Here is a 24208-nt window from a genome sequence, read left to right on the forward strand (position 1 = left end):
TACAAGGTAAAGGGTTGTGCGCTAATGCCAATTCCAGGCGACAGGTGAAACGACACAAGAAAAACAGCAAGCAGCAAGCTGTAGTGGTGGCAGGAGTTGGCAGCTCTGTGGCTGGGGCAGGGGCAGGGGCAGCACCAGCAGGACTTATGAGCTTTGGTGCACAGCATTTGGACTTGGACATTTTTACGATGTGATTTCACATAACCACAGCAGACGTGCAGACAACAGCGAGACAGAGACAGAGAGAGTGAGAGAGAGAGAGAGCGCGAGAGTTGCAGACGCTTTGGTGATAAACATCGAAATTGCTGCTTGACTGTATGGGTGTGTGTGTGTGTGAGAGAGGGAGAATGTAGCTCACGTGTGTGTGCGTGCGTATGCTATGTGGCAGCCTGTGTGGCAGCAGCAAGAGCTTCCAAAATTTATTACACTCCAGCGGCACAAGCGAATTCTAATAAGCGAAATGCGAGGTTGAGTGAGGTTGAGCCCGCGCTAATGTCCTGCAGCGAAATCAAACGGAATTACAGGCCGCATTACGCATACGCCCCCTCACAAATATACATGTAACATATACAAATCTATATACATATGCATGGGTATGTGTGTTAGTGTGTGTGTGTGTGTAGCATCGTTATACAAAAGGGTTGACTATCATTTGTATGATATGATTTGATACAGACACTCTATATACTTATTTTAGTTTGATTTCAATGTCTACGCGTGCATGACACGAAACCATTCATTTGCAGGAGAAAGGACATGAAATCAGATAGGGATAGACGCACACTTGAACGAATAGCAAATACACTAACAAGTTGGATTGAGAAAGAAATGCGCGAAATATGCGAAAATATTAATGGAATTAATGCATGAAAAATACTAAAATACTAAATACTAAAATATATTATTTATAATATTTAATAATATAATTTTTCTTGGGGATTACTTTGAAGAGGTCAAAATTAAAAGTGATTAAAAAAATAAAATAAAATAAAAATAAATAATTAATTAAAACATCGACACATCAAATTATAGATAATTGTATTAAATTATATAAAGTTGTTGCTTATGCAAATAATAATAAATTATAGTCCGCTGTAGCCAGTATTTAATTCTTATGTTAAGTCTCAGTCTTAGATTATTTAAGATTAGATTCTTCTAATAAAAGTTAAATATATTTATACATTTGCCTTCAAGCATTACACATGTAATGACAATTTCATTGAACTCGTTTAGTTAGCGTATATAAAAAGTCCAAATTGGGCATAGAGTGAACGTTATCCATATGTCTTGAAGGATGGTTGCTGCCAGCACTTGGGGATGAGTCGCTGTGGATTGTCGCACTTGAGTTGATTTAATTCAATTCATGGACAGACAATGATTGCGTCAATTGCCGCATGTTTATCATTGTGACAGTTTTGCAACGAAAGAAGAAGGAAAAAAAAAAGACGTTGGTAAACCAAAAGTTGGCACAAGCAAAAACTGGGCCATAGCCAAAACCCCTTTATCTAGCTCTCTCTCCCTCTCGCTCTCTGTCTGTCTGAGTGTGTGTGTGTGTGTGTGTGTAATGAGGGGGCGGTTAGCGGAAATTGTATATAAGCATTTTAGTTTGGCGATTGTCTGCCCTGTCTGCCGTCTGACGTCTGCCGAAAGTGTCTACAAATTGAGCGCATTATTTGCAGCCCAGTTGCTCCTTTGGCCAAAGGGTTGGCAATTCGGTCTGGCTCTTGGCCTTGTTTACATAATGGCCAGCGGTGTCAGTGTCACAGCATATAAACCTCTATCTATCTCTATGCTTCTCGCTCTTTTTTTTTTTTTTCTTTTTTCTTCTTCTTTTTGGCTGGCCACAACTGTGCCAATTAGTTTTTAGAGAGCAGATCGCATACACACATTGGCAGTGGAGTGGGCCCCGGGAGTGCAATAGTTGAGCGCAGGGTTTTCAATTACACATTATGGCCGTGGTAGCAGTAAAAGACTTGGCCCAAACCACAAACAGAAATTGGATTTGCGACTCTTCTCTTATTTTTACTTCGCTTTTATGTGCAACAGACCAAGCCTCAAACCCTCTCAAAGCTCAGCTCGTTCAGTTTTATGAACTTATAAACAAGCGACAGGTTGGGTGGGCGGCAGGTTGGGCGTGGCTGCAACCCTTTTTTTGCTGTCAGCTGTTACTGTTGCTGCTGCTGCTTCAGCGGACTCTCTAGCTGCTTATTATGTGGATTATTAGAGGGATTTACTTGGCTGGCAAGTTTTGCACTGCTACCAAAATCACATGCCGTAGATGTGTGTTTCTCATGTGTCTGCCTGGGTGTTTGAGTGCGTGTGTGTGTGTGTAGCATCAATGACATAAATAAAAAGATTTGCCAAGGATTTGCCACTGGGTAACCACACCAAGCACACAAAAAAAAAAAAAAAAAAAAAAACGAAGCAAAACCAACAAGCAACAAGCAACAGCTTCCGGCTCTGCCAAAAGGTGCCGTCAAAATGTGCCGTAAAAATACCGACTGCCCCGCCCACTTCAGCCTTCTCTCCACACTTAGCTTGTTGCTTGTTTTAAAGGGTTCAGCACACTCTCACTCACCCGCACACACACCAGCACAGTTGTGTGATTTACGCTGACACTAAAAGCTCAGCCAGGTCAATGCTTGTCTCTGGCTCTGGCCATAAATTGATAAACAGCTAATCGCGTCAGCCAAAGTATAACAGAACAGAAATCATACAGACAAACGGCATAAACATTCATTCATTTTTACTGATAACAGCACCCCAAATTACCGCCAGTCATTTACAGTTTTTAAGCTGCGCGTAAACAATGACGTGTCGTAGACTTTCACTTCAAATCATGTGTTCCCTAGTTAATCATCGAATTAATAAACAACATTCGCTGTATGTACTTGTAGATGCCCTGTAATTTATTTTTATAACTAACTTTGAATATCATAATGGCCTCATTAAAAGAAATTACTTAAAGAGGAAATACAAATACGCGTTGGATGCTTATGTATGCATGTATAACAACTCACTCTCTTCTTATACTTCCACTGGAAGTGGATTTCAACTCATTTATTAGATTCGTGTCTTTGCTAAACTAACACGCTCACCCAAACCACAGAAACAAAGAGCAGGCAACGGTTTAACATTCTCACGCTCCATTCCACTTCCTACCCAGTGGCGACGACCTGAATGAGGTCTGTTGAAATAATGCATTACATACGACAAAAAAGTAATGCATTACCTATGAACATTTTTTTCAGCGCATTTGTAATGTACAAAATAAAAAGTTCTACTCATACGACAGAATCGAGCTCTTGTCAACTTCGTTTCTGTATGCCCCTTCCCCGCTGACCAATAAACGATTTTCGTCTTTCGTTGCGTCGTGACGAAATCGCCGAATTTCGTTTTGGACTTTACCGTTTTTTGCATGGAATGCGTGCCTTCTTTCGTTTGGTTTTTTTGTCTATGCCTATTCCTTTTGTGTGTATAGTGTTAATGAGTGTAAATACAAGTTCAAAAATGCATATGTGTGATGATTTCTGTTTTCGTTTTACCCGCCGCGGCGCGTCACTTTTCTGCTATTGCTGAGCCGTGCGGACGTAAATTTAAAGGGAAGTATCTGGTATGTATACATCATCTTACATGTATTTTTAATGACAAAAAAATTAATATTGTTTAATTTACAGATGCTATAAAACCGAAGGGTCCACTAAGAAGACCTATATAAGTACAATAAGAAACTGCTTTCGGGTCCAGAAAGGTCGACTGGCAAAGCAGAAGTTCGATAATAAGGACAAACTAGATAATAAGACATAGCTTTAGATTTAGATGTAGATAGATATAATAAAATAGTAATAATACATAGTTTAAGACTATACATTTATTTATAGATATTAAGAAATAATAAATAATAATTTTTAAAAATTAAAACAAAAAATACTGCATTACTCAAGCGTTTCTATCTTTCAATTAGTAATCAATTATTTCTCCAATTACATTGCATTAAGAAGTAAGCCATTTTATATAGTGGGAAAATGGGTTGCAGGTATATTGTGTTGTAATGTACGCACATTACTAACCCATAAGCGATTTTGAAAATGTATAAGGCGTTTTCTTCAGGTTGCGGAATTTCTACATTACAATATTTAAAAAGTATACGCATGGGTAATGGAGAGCCGAAGGAAACTTCGTCACCTCATTACTTTCTGCATTACAAAATTCAATAATTTCATGCACCCGGGAGAAAAAGCGGCCATTCCTTAAAAAAATAAGGCAGCTTGTAATCGATCTTTTCATGCACACAGGCGACAAGTAATCCATGAGTAATGGACAAAATAATGGGCATTTCCGCCACTGGGTATGTACGCTTCTTGCAATGGGATCAAACGCATATTGCCCTTGCTACTCTCACTCACATCCTACCAAATACGCGCTTTATGCTGTGCCTACAACCAGCAACGGTATCCATACGAATGAACTGTCAAAAGAGAGATATTCCAATCGCCTTTACTTTGGCACTCATCATAAAAAAAAAATGTGAAGTCTGCCAATGCAAATTTACGAGGTAGAATTTGAGGTGTAAAGAAAAAAGGAGAATAACTACATAAAAGAAAGAGTCAAAGCTTATTGCGTGCTATAATAGCAACTGCAAATAGATAATTAAATATGCAAATAGATAACATATACACACATATGTATGTAAATATTTCTAGAAACGTAAAGAAAAGTAGTACTCTTACCTTTCCAAGCATGTTGAAATTAGATTATTATATTTATGTATGTATGTATGCATTCACAATTTTTATTAATTCACAGAAAAAAAAAGAAAAAAAAATAATTCTATATATACACAAAAAATTCTATTTATACAAACAAAAAATAATAATAATGATGATTATTGAAATATTTGCAATAGACAACTAACTATTAAATCAGTAACGAAGAATAAAAACGAATAACGAGCACGTGTGAATTACACGGCCAACCAACAGAACTGACGCTCACTAACTAATTGTTCTTTCTGTATTTGAGCTAGCTCTTCCTTTCCAATAAAACTCTTTTGCTTCATACCATTTCCAATATGCGAAAAGTAAATCGGAACCTTATTAGCGCTCTCCCTCGAACTCACAGCATACACGATGCTCCCTCTCTGTTGCAGCAGCCTGCTAGCTACACATTGTAACGGAATCATCTAGAATTCCACACTTCCACTAACAACAAGCCACGCAGGCAAACGACAAATTGTAACGGGATCAGTTAGAATGAGTAAATTATCATCCACACGGACAATATCCACAATCCACGCTCTGGTTTGTTGACTTACTAATCCCCTACTCTCATGCATTGCATTAATTAACGAACGGGTTTTTATTATGTTATTTGTTATCAGCAAAAAAAAAAAAAAAAAAAAAAATAATAATAATAATGATTTAATTAATAAATAAACACTGCATTCGATTTAATGTGTAATTATATATATTATAATCTTTATTCCCATGTCATTTGAATACAATGTTTCAAGCTGATTAAACCAAGTGCTGGGCAGTGTCAGAGGCGTGGGGCGTAGGGGTCAGAGTCAGGCACAGAGAGGGGAACTATGTACGTGCATATTGTTAATTATTCACATGCTTACTGATAAGGCGACAAATAACGGCTATTTATTGTAATGACCCAAATCATTCTTGAGCACACGCCAACGCGAATAGGCAATGTCCCAGTCTAGAAATGCGCCCACAATATGCCGAATATTTTGCTCGGTATCATCGTAGCCCGTCCGGCCGTGCACCATGCGCACATTATCAAAGGTAAGAACATCACCTGGCGTTGTCTTAAACGTGCATGCCTGCTCGTTGGCCAGCCGCATAAACAATGCCATGGCCTCGTACCAGGGACGCACCTGCTCGGCGGGCACACTGAAATGGCTGTCTCGCTGCGGAATGCTCAGATTGATGCGCACGTAACGGCCATTGGCATCCAAGCTGACAAAGAGAGAGAGAAAGAGAGAGAGAGAGTGATTAAAATAAGAGACTTATCAAAGCTTTGGCTCACTCACTTGATAACTGGCGCCCGCCAGATGTTGTGGAATCTCAGGTTCTTCTCGCTGCCAATGTCCGCCCAGTCGACGGGCGTCTCGCTGAGCACCTTGAAGGCGCCCGGATATCGCTGACGCAACAGATCCGCCACATGGAAAGCATCGCTCAGCAGATTCCAGCCGCCAGGTGAGTCCGACTGCTGCAGCGTGTGGAGCAGCGTGATGCTCGGCTTGTACTCAAAGTACGGCATGTCTGTGTGCAGCGGCAGCGGTGCGGCCAGGTAAGCATAATTGCTGGCACCTGGCTGCGCCTTGACGCTCCACTCATCGCCGTAGGTGGTGCTGCGCATGAAGCCCACGCGATTGCACAGATTGCGCAGCACATTCGAGTCCAGCGGCGCCTGCTTGACCAGCGCCAGTCCGTAGACGGCCAGCTGGTGCAGCCACTGCAGCAGCGCCTCATCATTGTGCAGCAGCTCGTCGTAGAGAAACTCACGCTGTATGCGCTGGAACTCCGTGCCGCTCCAGAGCCGCTGTTCCGGCCGATAGCAATCGCGCAAATAACGCGCACGACTCGCAGGCGAGAAATCGCGCTCCTTCAGCCAGCTCAAGGGGAAGCTGGACTTGTGGCCATCGCTCCAACTGATCTGCAGGCTCTGGCGCTCCGCACACCAGCTGAGCTGCTGCAGCCGCACCGAGGGATCCAGATAGTTCCAGCCCTGCGGCAGGCGACTGCGCGTCTGTTGCATGTAGCACGTGCTGCACTGACAATTGTCGCGCAGCCAAATCTCCGGAAACTGCAAGCCGGGCGAGTCCGGCAGGAGGCGCAGCAGCACTAGCTGCTGTTGCACATCTCGGCTGACCTGGACACAGGAGGAGCTGAAGCTGGAGTTGGAGCTGGAGCTGGCGCTGGAACAGTTGCCGTTGCTGTTGCTGTAGCTGGAGCTGTTGCTGGTTAACATCTTTAGTGATTGGGCAGCGCGCTGCGAATGAGCTGAGTTACGGCGGCAGCAGCAGCAGCAGCAGCCGAAGCAGAGGCAGAGGCCAAGGCAGCGGCAGCAGCGGCAGCATCAGCTCATCGCCCATGGTTGGCTACAATGGACACGTGGCCCTCTGGCAGCATTGAGAGCACTATTGAGAGATTATTGGTCGAGCCGGCTCGCCTGATGCCAGCTCGAAGTCGAGCACTTATCAATCCTTTGTGATAGCAGCCGGCCGGGCCTTGTTTGCTGGCTCAGCAATTAATCAGAGGGGTAACGCTCTTTTTTTGTTTAAAGACTCGCTGTGAATCTTTAAGCTCTCGCACACAGCCAAGCACTGACACACACCCACTCACTCACACACGCAAGTCGAGCAATCTATGCAAAATTAAAAATGCAAAATTAATTTTTTGCACAAAATTGCGCACGCCTGCAAAATTCTGCATAATTGTTTGTCATCAGCAGCCCCTGGGTCCCTCTCTCCCTCTCTATCTCACAGAGCAGGCTGACTGACTCTCAGCCTACCTCTCTCCCTCTCCCTCTCTCTCTCTCTCCCTTTCCAGCTCTTGCTGCCTTGCACTTCATTGAAATGCCGTCAATCATTGTTAGGCACATTGATCACTTCATGCATGTTGCCACATCCATCTTGCCCCATGTTGCCTGATTGCAATATCCCACTTCAGATACAACACAATAACCAGGCAACACACACACACATACATACATATACTCGTATATATAAATTTATATATATAGAACAACAACTGCAAGTCTATAGCGCGATTTTTAATTATCACTTTCGCATTTCACATACACACACATATACACACATACACACATACACAACTGCATTTGTATCTGCATCTATCTATCGCTTGGGTATCAAGCGCCTTTTTCCATTTCCATTTTCATTCAGCTCGCTTTCACGCCTGGAACAAAGAAACACAATCCGTGAATGCTCAGCTTTTAGCTTTGCCAAGTGTATTTACACTCACCAACAAAATTAAAGTCGAGTACATCAATTAAGTCAACTCATTCAATATAGAATACAGATATAGATATATAGAATATAGAATATAGATTATAGAATATATAATATAGAATATAGAATATAGAATATAGAATATAGAATATAGAATATAGAATATAGAATATAGAATATAGAATATAGAATATAGAATATAGAATATAGAATATAGAATATAGAATATAGAATATAGAATATAGAATATAGAATATAGAATATAGAATATAGAATATAATATGGAGAGGTGTAATAATACTCATTATAATTATAATATTATGAATTCTCAATTCCATAGCATAATTTCTGGAGGAAACAAAATTTCACTCTGATTGAAAAGAAAGTGTATTCAGCAGTCGTTATGCCTGGCATGCTCCACTACTAGCAAAAGCTGTTCATTTCGCTGGGCCATTTCATAATTCTATGGAATATTTTATGCATTATATATATCTGAAGAGATGATAGCGGGACGGGAGACGGATAGGCAGCCAGCAAGATGGAGATGGAGGCGCCATGCCGCTGGCAATGCGCAGCAACCCAAAGCCAGAAACTTTATTGTTTTCAATTAAAAACATTTTACATGCAAAAACATGCGCATCTATGTAAACGAGTGCCTCGATCCATTCATAGGACTTGACAAACAAACAGCAACAATAACAGCAACAGCAACAACAACAACAACAAACAAATAACGAAAAATCATCAAGAACAACGCACAATTGCAATGAAGTGAAATGTAATGAGGTGTAATGAAAATGCATTCAAGTGTTGCGCCTGACAGTTTTCCACCTGCACTTAACAATAATCGTAATCAACAGCAACAATTACAACAGCAACAACAACAACAACAACAACTGCAGCTTACATCTGCTGTCATATAACAAGTTATCCATGGAGATATCAATTTCGTTCAACTTCTACTTCAATGCAATCTCTGCTAATGAATTTGCAAGCTGTTTATATAACACAAGCTCAACGTATATAAATATATACATTATTATATATCAATATAAGTATATCTATGTATGTTTATGATATTCACTTCCATTAAATGCCTTTGCTAATTGGGTTATATTAGGCTTAAAACAACTCAGCTTTGCTTGTGATAGTGAAACACTTACTCAAATTGCATTACGTATCCAGGTGTAGTCGAAGTTCTACAAAAATAACATTTTATGTAGGGGTGAGGGCTTGTTAGACCTTTAATATACCTCTATTCTCCACCTGCATACATATATCTATAAAATTCTATAAGTTCCATATCTTTAAAGTTCTATACTTACTATATATTCATTACGGAAAGGCCAAGAATTTCATGTCTCCATAATCTTCTTAAATCTAGGAACTTCGAGTTCCACTGGAGTTTATCGAGCTCTACTAGACTAGCAACTCTAACTTTTAGTCTGGGTGGTTCATGTTTCAGTTCTTTTTATGACTAGGATATTATACAGAAAAAATATTATACAGAAAAAATCTTTTTATGATTATAGTTTTCATTCGTTAGTCCTTTAGTTATTTAAATGCTTGTTTTTTTTTAATCTTTTTTTTTTTAATAGACCCATCATAATCATACTTAAGCCTGAAAGATTTTTGTTTTGTTTTGTATATTTCATTATATTATATTGCTTTATTAAAGCATCGACTCATTTAAAAAAAAAAAAAAAAAAACAAATAAATAAGTAGAGAAAAAGTATTATACACCCTCTCACTCTCAGCTAGCACTTACAGGGTACATATTTAATGCATATATATGCTAATAGCCACAACATTTGCCAGTAAATTGTTTGACATTCATGTTTACCAAATCGCACTCGAGTGGCAAATAATTCTCGACTCAAATGAATGCAAATCCAATCAAATCAAAGTAAATCAAACCCAACCAAATCAAATCGAAACGCTCTAACTGTAAAGCAACCTCAGCTGTTGACATTTTGTGAACGCACCGGTTTTTTTCAGGGCGTGGGGGCGGTAACGGGGGGTCCTTTTATATACAAAATTATTAATGAACTCCAAAGCGCAGCTAAGCGGAAATGCGGTCCATCAGCCAAGCAGAAAGTGTCCAAGTATGAGTCGGTGTGTGTGTGTGTGCGAGTGTACGTGTGTGTGTGCTCCTTGGTGTTGGGTATAACAATGTTGGCTAACGGTGTGCACAATGGGCGTGCTTTAGGCCTAATTAGCCTCGTGGGCAGCATCAAAACGGGCCCAAAATCCAACAAACAGGCAAACAGGCGTCATGAGAAGCGCATAGAAAGGCCGAATGCTTCGGCCTCTATAAATAACAAAGGCAGAACGCATAATTAGGCAAATGCTGCTGCTTCAGCTGCTGTTGTTGTTGTTGTTGTTTGGCACACTTGAAATAGCGCAAATTGGCGGCTTTTGTGGTCCCGTGAACCACGCCCACACTTGAGCCACAACCGCTGCGACTGCACTTCCGCTGCGACCGGAAGGCAGGAGCCAGCAGCAAAAAAAAAAGAAAATGAAAAAAAAAAGCAAAAGTGCCCGTTGTCAAAATCCTTAAGTGGCAAACGGTCCGGCGCCAAGATGCGGCTACACACACACACACACACACACACACACACACACACATACATACACACCCACAGTGGGACACATAAATAAATGCGCCAAACAAATCCGTAAATATGATTAAGTGTCAAATTTATTTACTGCTCCCAGGTTGACTTTAAAAAAGAAATACGTACAAATGCAAAACTCCTTTTTGGGCAAAGCCCAGCGGGCCAGCGGCTTATGCCGCCAGCTGCCACCAGCGCCACGCCCCATGCCCCCTAACATCCGAACGCCGCCTTGAGGCTTAATATGTGGCACTGTTGTCGCTGGCGGGGCAACTCGATTACAATTACGTGCGCTAATTGCACTTTAAACGCGTCCAAGCTTGTCAACGGGCAACGCTTCACATCCGTCGTGCCGCTCGCTTCTCGCACTTGCGGCGCCCGCACAATTTTGCAGGCACTTTTCACAGTTTTGCCTCTTATTTTCCATTCGCCTTCGCCGGCTTTTTTATGGCATTTCCTGCAGCAGCGACTTACAACTACATAAATTTGCAAACATCATGTTCCACATACATATATATATATACATATATATGTATATATATAATTTGTTGGGTTTGCAGCCAGGTGGCTCGTGGCAGGTAGCTGGTGGCAGCACTACTTGTATTATAATAGCCTGCCACACGGCTTTCCACTAGACGTCGCCGCCCGGCCGTAATTCAAAGTGACGCTAAATTTAGTTTAATACACATGAAAACCCACTGTGGAATAGAACATTTTCAGACTTCAGCTCGCGGCGAAATGAAATGAAAGCTCATTTTTGTATAATTTAGCAGTTTTTTAGCGTTTGTTGTGCTGTGATTCGCAACTAGTTTAAGGCCAAAATAGCCAGATAATAAGCTTATTAAATACGTAGTGTTTGAAATAACAAAAGAATGTTGTGCTAGGGAGATTAGCTCAGGTTATAGTAATTCAAAAATTACAGAAGAACAATGTTAAGTAATAATAAACTAATAATTATAATGTAAACTAAATAATGAACTACAAGAAATAATATTGTGCAATAATTAGTTATTAATAATATAATTTAAAAATTTAATTTAACAATTTAATAAATTTGTTCATTCTGTATTCGTAGTATTTGAAATAATTAATTGTTTTATTATTTTTTATTTTATGGTATTTTTTTTTTATTAAAAAAACAATGTAAAAAATATTAAGTAAATAAAAAAAAATATATAAAAAATAAATAAACAAATAAAATAATTTTTTTTTAAATTTATATAAAATATAAATTATAATTATTATAAATAATTAATTAAATAATTTAGCAGTTCAACTTTAAACTAAATATAAAATAATAAAAATAATTATTATATTACACAAATATTACGAGTAATTATAATAAAACAAATAATTAAAATATCACGAATACAAAATTTGTATACACATATCTTTATTTACATATATACATATATTTATATGTATAAATAAATAATTAAAAATAAATACAATAAAAATTAGTAAATTATAATAAAGTATTAATGATAATTATAATTATTAAAATAAAAATAACAATAATTAAATTAAAAGAATATGTTTTCCCCATTTTTGCAAATATATATAGTGTGTATTTTCCGTATGAATTATAATAAATAAATTTGTGTACCTCACTGACAGTATTTTAATAGGTTCATAGAGAACGAAATATAATTTAATATTGTACAGAAAATATTTAATAAAAAACATATCAAATAATTAAATTTTTGTTTGATTTACAAACGGTTTCATTCCCATCTAAATAAAAATATTTCACTCAAACATCGCCTGAGCTGCTCACACGAGCTCCAATCTAGTTATTGTCCAACTTAGTTATCCAACTCTGCTCAGATTACCCTCTAGTAGCTCTACAAATTTCCGCTCTTGGCCACTTCAAACAAAAATAAAGTGCCAACTTTACACAATAGATCTTGCACCACTGTGCATGTGCAGTATAAATAGCTCAACTGCCACGCCTCGCATGTGGCCCCAGCAAGTGGCCCCTATAATGGCTCAAGGCGTAAGTCCATAGCCCTACGCTCTATGTTCACCTGGCCGCGTGTGCCTATACGCCTGACTGCCAACCCCAGGCGGTGCTCCAGCTCTTCACCTCTTCAGCTGCCCCGCACGTCCACCCGTCCACCAGTCCCCATGTCCTCGTCCACACATTTTGCTCTTTTGCTCATTTACACCTTTTATTACGTATGCGTGCGTCGTTGGCGGCAGCAAAAGTTTGCAGTTTAGTTTGCCATTAACGTGGCCATAAGCGTTGGCCACACGCCCGGCCAACTCGAGCCAAGCTGAGCTGCCTGCCACCTATTCATATGCAAAACAGTGCCATGCGAGGGTGGTCACTAGACTTTGCCCTGTCTCGATAACAATTTGTTGGCAAAGTTTTGAAACAGCTCAACTTGAATCAGAGTCATGCATTTATGGCTCAATGCATTGCATTGTGTGTGCATGTGGGTGTGTGTGTGTGTGTGTGTGTTTGTATGTGTGCGTGCTGTCAAAACCGAGCTGTGTTTCTTAGCTAGCTAGCTTGCGGGCAAAACTTTTTAATGTGAAAAGTGCAAAGAAAGTGCAGAGACACACACACACACACACACACACACACACACACACACCCATACACACACACACACACACTTATGTCATTTGGCTGGCTCGCTGAAATGTCAGTGCATTTTAATTTACTGCATACCTTGAGGCGACTCGAGCTGGGGCTTGCCCGCTATGGCAGCAAGTGGCAAAGTCCAATGCACGCTGACTTGTTGCCTCGCACACACACACACAAACACACACACACACACAGCCACACATAAATAGACATTTTGCATTTTACTGCAAATTAAAGGATTTCTTGTGCCTTCTGCCAAGCTGACAACTTAAGATACTTAGGCATAAAAAGCCTGTCATACCATGTCTGCCAGCCCAGCGCGACATACATATGTGTGCGTGTGTGAGTGTGCCTGTGTGTGTGTGCGTAAAGAGAATTAAGTGCGCTGCGCTTTGTTGAGAATCAGTCGAAACAAAGCCAAGAGCTGCTGCGGGCACAGCGACTGCCCCCTCTTACCCCCCTGCCACCCACAAGCTGCCACAGCGGGGTCGTTTGTCGTGCGTCGTCGTCAATGCCACGCCCACACTCCAAAGCCAAGTATATATACATATTTGTTAGACAGTGCCAACACCTTTTTCGCCTGCGTCCATTTTATTATTATTTGTCTTGATTATTATTTTCCATTTGCGGCAAAATTAAAATACAACAAAAATTCTGTTATATATATATATATAAATTACAAAAAAAAAACAAAGAAAATAAAAGCAACAACAAATGCAAGCTCCATTCAGCCGCAAAGCTGCCACAAACAACAACAAAAGTTGGAGGGGGGCGGGCGGGCGGTTGGCGCCTTAGTGCGCTTGAATAATGTGAAACTGAAAACTTTTCATCAAAAATCAGCCAAGGGCTAAACTGGACGTGAAAACAGGCAGTCAGCTCTGCTCAGCCAGCCAGCCAGCCAGCCAGTCGGACATTCAGCTGGCCCCCACAACCTCATAGTCTACTCCTTCCCCTCAACGTCTTGGCAGCTAGAAAAAAAATGCAAATAGAAGAAGCAGAAACTCTGACAGGCTGCCATGAAAAGCTACGCTTTGGTGTGACAAATCAAAGACTAAAACAGGCGCTTTGGTTAGAGAGCACAAAACAACGCACGGTTCGTCGACGTCGACTCCTGCCCAACTCGGAAATCTGCCCAAGTCCAATAAGAAATGCCATTGCAGTAATATGAGCTGTGGCTGCATGCATCCCAGACTGGGCAACTGGGCAGGCAGTCCAAAATATAAAAGGCCTCTTGACAACGGCAACGGCTGGCACTTCTCTCTGCCAGCATGAGGCAGTCTGATCTGACTGACTTAAATGGACTGATTGAGTAAATGAGTAATTAAGTGACTAACTGATTTTTTTTTTTAATTTAAAAAAAAATATATTTTTATGAATTGAAGAATTTTTGTTTAGTTTTTAAAAACATATTATTATTATTAATTGAAGAATCTATCATAATTTTATACTGTCAGAGCATATTTAGTTAAATTTAGTTAGAGATTTAGGGTGACTGACTGATCGAATGATTAATAAAATAAATCTATTGAATTGGCAAGCTGGAAGAAACAACGTATAACATATGTGCATATGTATATAAAATACTTACATATATAACATAGATAATTTAAGATCCTATTTAATTACTTCACAAATAAAGCAATTTCTTTTGTTTCATTTATTTATTTGTATGGAACATTTTATTTTTGAAAAAAATTCGGCATACAACAGTGTTAAATTAGCAAATTATATATAAGTCTTAGTTGAAAACTATAGCTAACCTCTGTTATGTATATAATTGTTGAAAAATGTTCAAGGGTACTAAAGCAACAAACAATTAACAAATAAAAAATAAAATATTAATAAAAATAAATCAAAATAATTATCTACCACACGACTAGGAAAATAAAGTAAGCTCAGTTTAAAAATATATATCTATACTTTATACATCATACTATATCATATCATATCTTATATGGTACTATATTATAGCATAGCATAGAGTATAGTAGAGTACATACGTAGTGATCATTCTCTTCATATACATATCTTTCAGATCTTGAATGCAAGCAAGTTTAAATATATGAAATACTTGTTCACAATTTACATATAAAATTATTAAATATACCAAAATTTTATTAAATTCCATTTGGTCTAAAATCTCCATAAAATCATGCATTCGTTATCCATATAAAAAAATATATTCAAATTAATGTTTAGCTAACACACAAAATGTTTTCATGGATTCTCTTAATAGCTTATACAATTTAAATGCAAATTAAATATATTTCTATCACTCTCTCTCTCTCCCCCTCCCTCTCGGTTGACTGCCTCTACCCCAGTCTGATTTCAGTTGAAAAAAATTTCCATTAATAACACGTAATCATTACAGATTTGCTGTTTATTTATGTAACTTTTTCTAGCTTATGAATATGAATAGTAATTTTTTTTGAGGTCTTTAAAAAAATATCTCTCACTTTATGCAAAAAAAAAAAAAAATAGAAAAAATATTAGAAAAACAAACAAACAACAACAACATGATGCTGCATACCTTTTTGAATGGGACTCGTCTCTAATCAGAGCGCGCGCCTGCAAACAATGGGAAGCAGCAGCAATCCACCCGCACCACCCGTTGCACCACTCAACCACCGCAGCCCACACTCTACAGCAGTGCGAGCTGCCACCACTGTGCCTTTGCTTTTAGGGTTGTGCGGGCGGCATTGTAATGAAAAAGGGGGACAACAGTGGCAGGAGTCGAATGCTGTTGCAGGGTGCAGATTGCGGGCTCCTGCTCCTGCTGCTGCTGCTGCTCCTGCTTGTTGCTTTTGGCATTGTTCCTGCAGTTGCACATGCGATGCTTTATATATATGTATATATATATACATATATATTTTTGCCATATATTTTACTCAGCACAAATTTATTTGCGGCTGCAATTCCAATGCCTGCCACCCCCCAGCCCCCTGCCGGCAGCACCCCTAGTTGCATTTGTTATTGTTGCGGCTGTAGCTTTGGTTAATGCTTTGCATTTTGTGGCCACAGCGTGGCAAAAATAAAAACAAAACACAAGAAAAAAAAAAAGGATGCACCTCGCTATTGTTGTTGTTGCCTAGTGCTCGGCCTTTAAGTGAATCCTTGAGCAATTTGTCAGCGGCCTTAAAGAGCTGGCACGCCCACTTGCCAGCCGCCTGCTGCCTGCTGCCAGCATGTTAATTGTTTTTGTAAAGTTTTTAATAACTGCAGGCAAGCAGGCAGTCAGGCAGGCAGTCAGGCAGGCTCCAGGACGAGCTGCCAGTCAACAGTTTGGCCTGCCATCAGTCTCATTATTTATTTGTAATTTAATAAACCAAACGACGCTCAGTGGTGCGAGTGGTGTCAAGCGTGCGCCGTGACAACCCCTTTCCGTAGCTGCCCTCCAGCCAGAGCACTTCAAAACCTTAACCCCTCCCCCTCCGTGGCCCGACCCAATGATTACATTTGCTTGGCAGCAATTGATTTTATGTGAAAACTTTAGATTTTTATGACTTTTTTGGCTGCCCCAGGAGCAAAAGCTGATTTCTAAATATATATACATATATATATATGCATATAAGTATATATATTCAGTAGTCAGCTGGAATTTATTTGCCCTTGCGCATATTTTAATGAGGCATTAAAGCGTGATGCTGATTCCAACCAGCCAACACACACACTCGCACACACACTGGTGTAATTTATGAGCAACTAAATATTTGCACAGGCTGCGAGTGGGGTGTTGGTTGCTCTGTGGGCGTGGCAGCACCCTGCCCCCAACCCTTGGCTGGCCAAATGTTTGCCTGCGTTTGCCGTTTTTAACACTCGATTACTTTAAATGCTTTTGCTGCTTGCTCCGCATTTGACTTTGCCTGTCAATATTTGCCTTTGGCTTAACTAGAACACACACACACACACTCGCACTCGCTCTCCTTGCACTAGCTCTACATATAAAATTTGCTTGGCTAGCATCAGCATATTTTAGCTGGCACTTTGTTTGCCCAGCTACCCCATTGGACTTATGTAATGAGTATTTGGTTACACAAATCTACCGTCATCACCCACACCACCCACCCATTGCCTCTTCCCCTGTACATCACTCTATCTACCAGTTAGCAGCTGACAGCTGACCCCGCACACAGCTTATTGAAATTCTGCTTAAATTACTGAGCAAATGGCTCATTTATCAAGTGGCATTCGCTGCTGTTCAATCCATTGACAACTTGGCCAACAACCCAATTATGCGCTTACAGCGCGACCTGTCACACGCTGACAACAACAATGGCACACACACACGCACAGAGAGAGAGTCGGTTGTGTCTCGTGTGGCATCACATGCAGATTAGCCGCATGTTGTCCCGTCTCGTCCATTGGAAATTGAATTAAAAATGATTTAAGGCAATTTACGTTTGAAAGTTAACCAAGCCCCAACAAGCGTTGCCTGTCGCACACTCTCTCTCCCCCGCCCTCTCTCCCTCTCTCACTCTCTTGCTCCTCTGCTCTGCATTTTGGACACGTCACTTTCAACGCCGGCGGGCGCATAAATTAAAATGTTTGCGTCATGAGGCAGCGAGTGTTGATTGCGTTGCTGCAACATGAGCCACTGCATCATGCATCAGCCAAACTCTGCACAGCAATCTCTTCCCCTCTCTCCCCCTTCCTCTCTTTCTCACTCGTGCTCACTCTTTCACTCTTTTGCTGCTCTGTTTGGAATTTCGGTATTTTCGCTTATTATGCGCATATTTTTGATTCGATTAACTCGCTAACTGTTTGCAGCACTGAATTCCTTCTCTTTTTTTGGGATTGGCAACTATCAGCTTGATTTCAGTTTAATGAATAATAATTATTATTTGTAATAGTGAAATATTTTAATAAATTTATTATATTTATTTAAAAAATCAAATAAAGCTGAGATTTCAATTTTTAATTAAACTTTTTGAAATATGCCAAAAAAAGGAAAATACATGAATAAATACACTGAGAAAATAAACTAGTGCTGATATATATATTTTGTATTATTAATATTATATATTATTATCAATACATGTAATTCAAGATATATTTATTTATTTTGTATTTATATGGGACGATTTGATATGATACGGTGTATAAAATATATTGTTAAAAAAAAAAAAAAAAAAAAACATTATGCAGATCCTAAACAAAATTTTATTTTAATTGAAAAAAAAAAAAATTTAAAAGATTTTCAACTATTTAGACATAATCTAATTTACTTGTAAATAATTTTTTAACTAACTAACTTACTTATAAACAATTTCAAAACACTTAAAACTATCGACACTACACATAGTATATAATAGAACTTCAATCAACAAGTTGTGCATCCCGCTTGCACTTATCTAGCTAATCCGATTCACTATTTTGCATGCAACACACGCGCCTGCCTCAAGACCAAGTTTCGAGTCTAGACTAGGTTCAATTGGTGGTGCGCAGCTGCAATGGCCACAAATATTAATTCTGATGATAAACGTATAGTAATTGTGCCCCAACTCCAACTGCGATTCCATCTCAGTCTTTATCTCTGCCTCAATCTCAGTCTGTTTGTTAAAAATAAATCGCAGTCTCTTGCTCCTCTGCGCTGATCCTAGGTGGGATGTCATGTATTTATTGTTGTATGCATTGTGCGTTTAATGTCACTTGATTTACATTGGTCTGAGCAGCACAAACAATAAACATATAAAAACAAAAACAAACACCTAAGAAAACAAAAGAAAAGCGCAAAATAGCAAATTGAATTTGCGCCACTTTGCGTTAAAATTATAAAAAGCGGTAAAAGGGAAAAATGCGAGAAAATGTACAAGGAAATCAGATGGAAAGAATTGGTTCTAACTGCTAGATACTCTGTTATTGACGAATAGGAATAGATTTGAATGATAAGTAGATGCATTTATTGATAAATATGTAACATTATTAATTCTAAAAACTCAACTATTCATTAAATATAAAAATATATCTTATATTAGATCTGATTGTTAAAAAAAATATATTTAAATAAATTTAATGCTGCTTGGAAATATTTGAGCTATATCTTAATTTATATATTTTTAAGCAGCATTAAAATTATCTAAATATTTTTTCTAGACTTTTGCTTCCATTTTGTGTCGTGAGCTTTATTAATTGTTTAAAATTTTTTGATAATTGGCTTAACATTATAATATATATTTATACTGTCAGATAAAATTTTATTTTTTTTTAAGCTTTATTTAAAAAAAATATTTAAATAAATTTAATGCTGCTTGGAAATATTTGAGCTATATCTAAATTTATATATTTTTAAGCAGCATTAAAATTATCTAAATATTTTTTCTAGACTTTTGCTTCCATTTTGTGTCATGTGAGCTTTATTAATTGTTTAAAATTTTTTGATAATTGGCTTAACATTATAATATATATTTATACTGTCAGATAAAATTTTATTTTTTTTTTTAAACTTTATTTAAGTTTGCTTTCTTTTCCTAGAACCTTTTTTTACATTTATATAAATTAGCACAAAATTTGAATTTTAATTTATTTTTAAACATTATCTTATATAAGAGCAAAAAAAATATCTAAATTTTGTGAGAAGAAATTTTCCATAAGGACTGCGGATATTAAGATCTATGTATGTGTGAAATGGGGAATTCATCTTTCTATATTTTCGTTATAAATATACAATACACAACAATACACACTGACCAAGTATACATAGATCATAGATCATAGAGCCTCTAGTCAAACAGCATTAGCAAAGGCAAGCGGCGTAACCAATATACTCCTTCAAAGCGCATTTTAAATGAGTCGCACCAAGTGCTCGACACAATATGCAAATAATCTAAAAATTTATAGGCTTTTGTTGGACTCCCACAGCGATTGCTGCGGCTGCTGCTGCGGATGTTGCTGATGGTGCTGGTAGAGCTACCTCTACTCTACTCTCTGGCTGGGCATCAGCTGTTGTGGCCTTAAGTTTGAGTGGCATGCGGGTAAGCTTAAGGCTTATTATCTTTTTATGAACTGAACTTCGTTTCGGATTGGCCGAGGTTTTGCATCTTCTTCTTCTTATATTTCCCTGGCTTAAGGCTATGTTCGCGATTGTCGGGCTGTGTCGGGTGTCTTACGCATGATTGATGCGTTGCATGTGTAGATATCAGAGCGGCGAGCCCAGAGACAAAGGCAAACTTGACATTTCTTCAAATCGAATTGTGGGCTAAAGTTCAAGGCGTGGCATTTTGATAGAGGGTAGCAGCCAGTAGCAAAGAGGGTTGCCTGGCTAAATGAACAGCTTCTATGCATGTCGCTAAAAATCCATTAAAACACTTGAGATATGCTGGCAGACGCGACGCGAACGCGACTGCAAATGCTCTCCAAAAAGAACAACAACGAAATGCATTTCCGTTTAAAGTAAAGGCTGCTGTTGCTGCTCTTGCTGCTCTTGCTGTAGCTGCTGCTGCTGCTTTGAAGGCTGCCAACACTCAGACACAACAGCACTTTCCACCCATACCCGAAAAATAAGGAGAGGAAGAATAAACCTCCATAAAGAGGGGCACATTAAATGTTATTGATATTGCAATTTTTTTGAGCATTTTTTGTAATTACAGCAACAAGAGAAAAAAGGACGGTAAAAAGAATCTGCTTGCCGGCTATATCAAACAGCCATCAATTGTCTGGCCCAAAACCTTGAGGCTGCAGAGCAGCAACTGGCTACGGCTGCCAGGCGGATAACTGTCTAAATGACACTTAAGCATGTGTTTAAACATGCCAAGCACTTGCCTCACTCAAACTATGCAACAAGCATGTGTGTGTGTGAGTACGTATGTGTGTGTGCGGCAGCAACAGGGCTGACAGCATCACCAAAGTTCAGGGCTTGATGCTGCTGTCGATGCGCTGATAAGTCTTTACACTCTAGCCCCTACACACACACACACACACACACACACCCTCACACATACATGTGTTTGCCGCATCTTGCATCGTCTCGAGTTCAGTGCGAAGACAAGTGCCAATGTTGCCAATGTTGTTGGGTAAACTCATAATTGGAATTAATTATGCATTCGCACTTTGCGGACAACTTTTCGAGTGGTTTGAGTGGTTACTAGGCTAAGTGTCTCTCCCCGCTCTCTCTCTCTCTCTCTCTCTCTCTCTGTATGTGTGTGTGCTCCGCTTTAATTGTCCTGGTGTGGGTCGCTCAATGCCCAACTAGAGATAGCAGCCACAAGCAGTTTTAGCCAGCAAGGGTTAAGTGCAAATTGCAGTTATCGTAAGTATTGCCCAACACTGGCTACAGCCAGGCAACGCCTCACAGATCAGCTACCCAAATGATATGGCTGAACATCAAAGTGGAACGAAGATTATCAGCAAAAGTTTAATCGCAATCTAAGCTTCAAGTCTCTTTTCCATGTGCTTTTCACAATGGTTGAGCTTATGGTAAGATCCGTTACTTCAACTTTTTACTTTAATTGGTTGTGCTTTTTGTATATTTATTACTAATAAGAGTTTTAACAGATTTAGATAATTATACGATACGATTTTTCTTTGCAATTTTAGATTCATTCGGGGCTTGTACAGACGGCGAAGTTGTCTAAGGCGTTAAAAATAAAGTATAAACATGATTAAAAAGAAAATACATTTTTTTCCGAACTTGAAGTCTATGTTAATAGGTATATTATTACAATTAGTAGCATGGTATTATTACATTTAATATTTTTGTATTATATATATTTTATTTTATATATTATTTTTTTTTTATATTTTAAATTTATGTAATTAAAAAAAAAATAAATAAATATTTTTGAAGCATTAAATTGTAAAAATTAATTTATTTATTTATATGTCCAAATCTTCTATGGTAAAAATAAATAATTTTAATTCAAATTCCTTTCAAATTAAATTCTATATAATTCTAATAAATTCCTTTCTTTAAGCAATTTTAAAGTTTTCTCATTCTCTATTAAATTGTAATAAATGCCAATATGAAAATATTTTTTTGATTCTTTAAGAAATTCAAAAGCTTTCTCACACTCCTATTTACTGAAAATCCAATTAAATAATCCAATTAAAAATATTTCAATATACATATATAAGCTCTACCATTTCCACATAGAATCAATGCGCATAATAAATAAATCAAATATTCAACAAATAAAAAATATTACACTTAAATGAAATATATGCATATACTCAACTGTAACTGACATTTAGCACGAATTTTCTCTTATATTTAAATGAAAAGCGTTTCAAAAGCCAACTTATTCAATTAGTTGGCAGCATTTTGTGAGCTCAACCAGCACATTTATCTTGCGCTTTTATTTTCCCAGATTTTTCTTACTTTTTTTTTGCGTTTGTTTGTGCCATTTGGCATATTCTAAGCTGTGTAATTTGTAGCTGCTTTATGGCCAGGTACTTGGACTTGAGCACTGCCCACACCTGAGTCCAATAAGAATAGAGGTAGTCCCACTCTCTCCCCATTGCTTTGTGAATATATGAGTGTGGGTGTACCCCTATTGTTTGGCTGCTTTGTTCTGGAGTATTGTAAAATGTTTGAGGCTTTATTAAGCAGCCGCTTACATATGTTGCACAATATGACAAGCAACATAGAGACAGAGTGAAAGAGAGAGAGAGAGAGAGAGAGGTACATAGAAGTAAAGACAGTTTACAGTGAATAGAAATTAATTAAATTTCGACTACAACATGACAATGCGCAATGACAATGACAATGGCAGTTGGCGATAAGAGCGATAAGCGCTAATAAAATGCAATTACCCCAATTGCAAATGCAATGCCAAGAATATCGCAATGGACAATGCCTGCCGGCAGTTGTAGCTATCTCAGCTTCTGCTTCTGCTTCTCTCTCTCTCTCCCTCACAACCTCTTCCCCTTTCTTCTCATCTATTATAGTTGTAGCTGAATGCCCCCAATGGGCATTGCGTGCTGTCAGTTATTTCAACGCTCCATTTCATTTGTTTTGACAAGCCAAAGACTTAAATCACAAATGACTTATGGAACGGAATGAAGAGTGGAGCCGGGGGGAAAAAAGCAAGAAAATGAAAATGGAATTGGAAAAGCGCGAAGAAAAATGACAAAAGCCGCAGCCGCGAAATGAGTGAAATGCCAAAAGCTGGACAATGCCAAACTCTCGCTTCAAACATGCTCCAACGCCAATCCGCAGTCCAAGTCACCGTCTGAGTCTGAGTCCGAGTTGCCCTGTCGTGGGTGGCGGCGCGTGTCATGAGCAAACAAGATAATATTACAGCCAGTCAACGCAAATTGAGCAGCTTGACGCTGGGCAAACGCATTCCCTATATATAGCCGTGTATACCCAGTTGAAGGAATGCCCGTCAGAAAGAGTTGCTTAAAAAACAGTTTCTAGTCAAGTGAAGTGGAAACTTTAATATTTGTCGAAAATATTGAACTAGAATGTTTTTTTTTTATACACTGAGCAATTAAAGTTAACGTACACCTGAGTATATATTAAATATTAAATATTTTGTATTATATATTATTATGTATAATAGACTATATATTATTATCATTTATAATATTATTATTTCATTTATCATATATTTTATTAAGGCAGTAGAATCCGATTATAACGATGCTCAAGGAATATCGTAATATCCGTAACCATCGAAAATTGGTCATCTAACTTTGTCTTGGGACTAGAACTTTCGTTGCAATAACCGTACAGACTCTATAAACGGAGTCGAGTATAAACCGCATTCTATTATATTGTAATAATTCCAATAATTTCTTTACATTCTTTAGATTTTGTAGGAATAGTTTGATTACTAGAACAAGAATTAGAATTAATATTTAGTATAAGCAGCAGTCTCTATGTTATTCTGAACTCCATATATGTAGCATATACAAGTTTATATAGCGATAAGATGTCTATAACATCTAGATATAAGCTGCCTGAAAATGCATCAATTCATTTTTATAATTTAATAATTTATTTTGTTTAAGTTTAGCTTATTCTTAGTTTATTCGTTAGTTTCATTTTTATTACATTTATTATTTATTCATTATTTT

General features: G+C 38.3%; 1 protein-coding gene and 1 long non-coding RNA gene across 2 annotated transcripts; one reads left to right on the forward strand and one right to left on the reverse strand.

The window, feature by feature from the left end:
* Positions 1 to 3168: 3168 nt before the first annotated feature.
* Positions 3169 to 4326, forward strand: LOC116804095. The gene is made up of 2 exons (XR_004364117.2): positions 3169 to 3613; positions 3678 to 4326. It is a non-coding gene; the product is annotated as an uncharacterized LOC116804095 (long non-coding RNA).
* Positions 4327 to 5448: 1122 nt separating this feature from the next.
* On the reverse strand, positions 5449 to 7025 carry LOC6578829 (gamma-butyrobetaine dioxygenase). Its single transcript, XM_002004695.4, has 2 exons — positions 6044 to 7025; positions 5449 to 5969 (listed from the first exon to the last, which is right to left on the reverse strand). Exons 1-2 carry the CDS (start codon positions 6982 to 6984, stop codon positions 5645 to 5647), a joined length of 1266 nt encoding a protein of 421 aa, XP_002004731.1. The 5' UTR covers positions 6985 to 7025; the 3' UTR covers positions 5449 to 5644.
* Between the last annotated feature and the right edge of the window lie 17183 nt (positions 7026 to 24208).

The sequence above is a fragment of the Drosophila mojavensis genome, unplaced genomic scaffold (genome assembly GCF_018153725.1).
Source record: "Drosophila mojavensis isolate 15081-1352.22 unplaced genomic scaffold, ASM1815372v1 contig_80, whole genome shotgun sequence".
Taxonomy (NCBI): Eukaryota; Metazoa; Arthropoda; class Insecta; order Diptera; family Drosophilidae; genus Drosophila; species Drosophila mojavensis.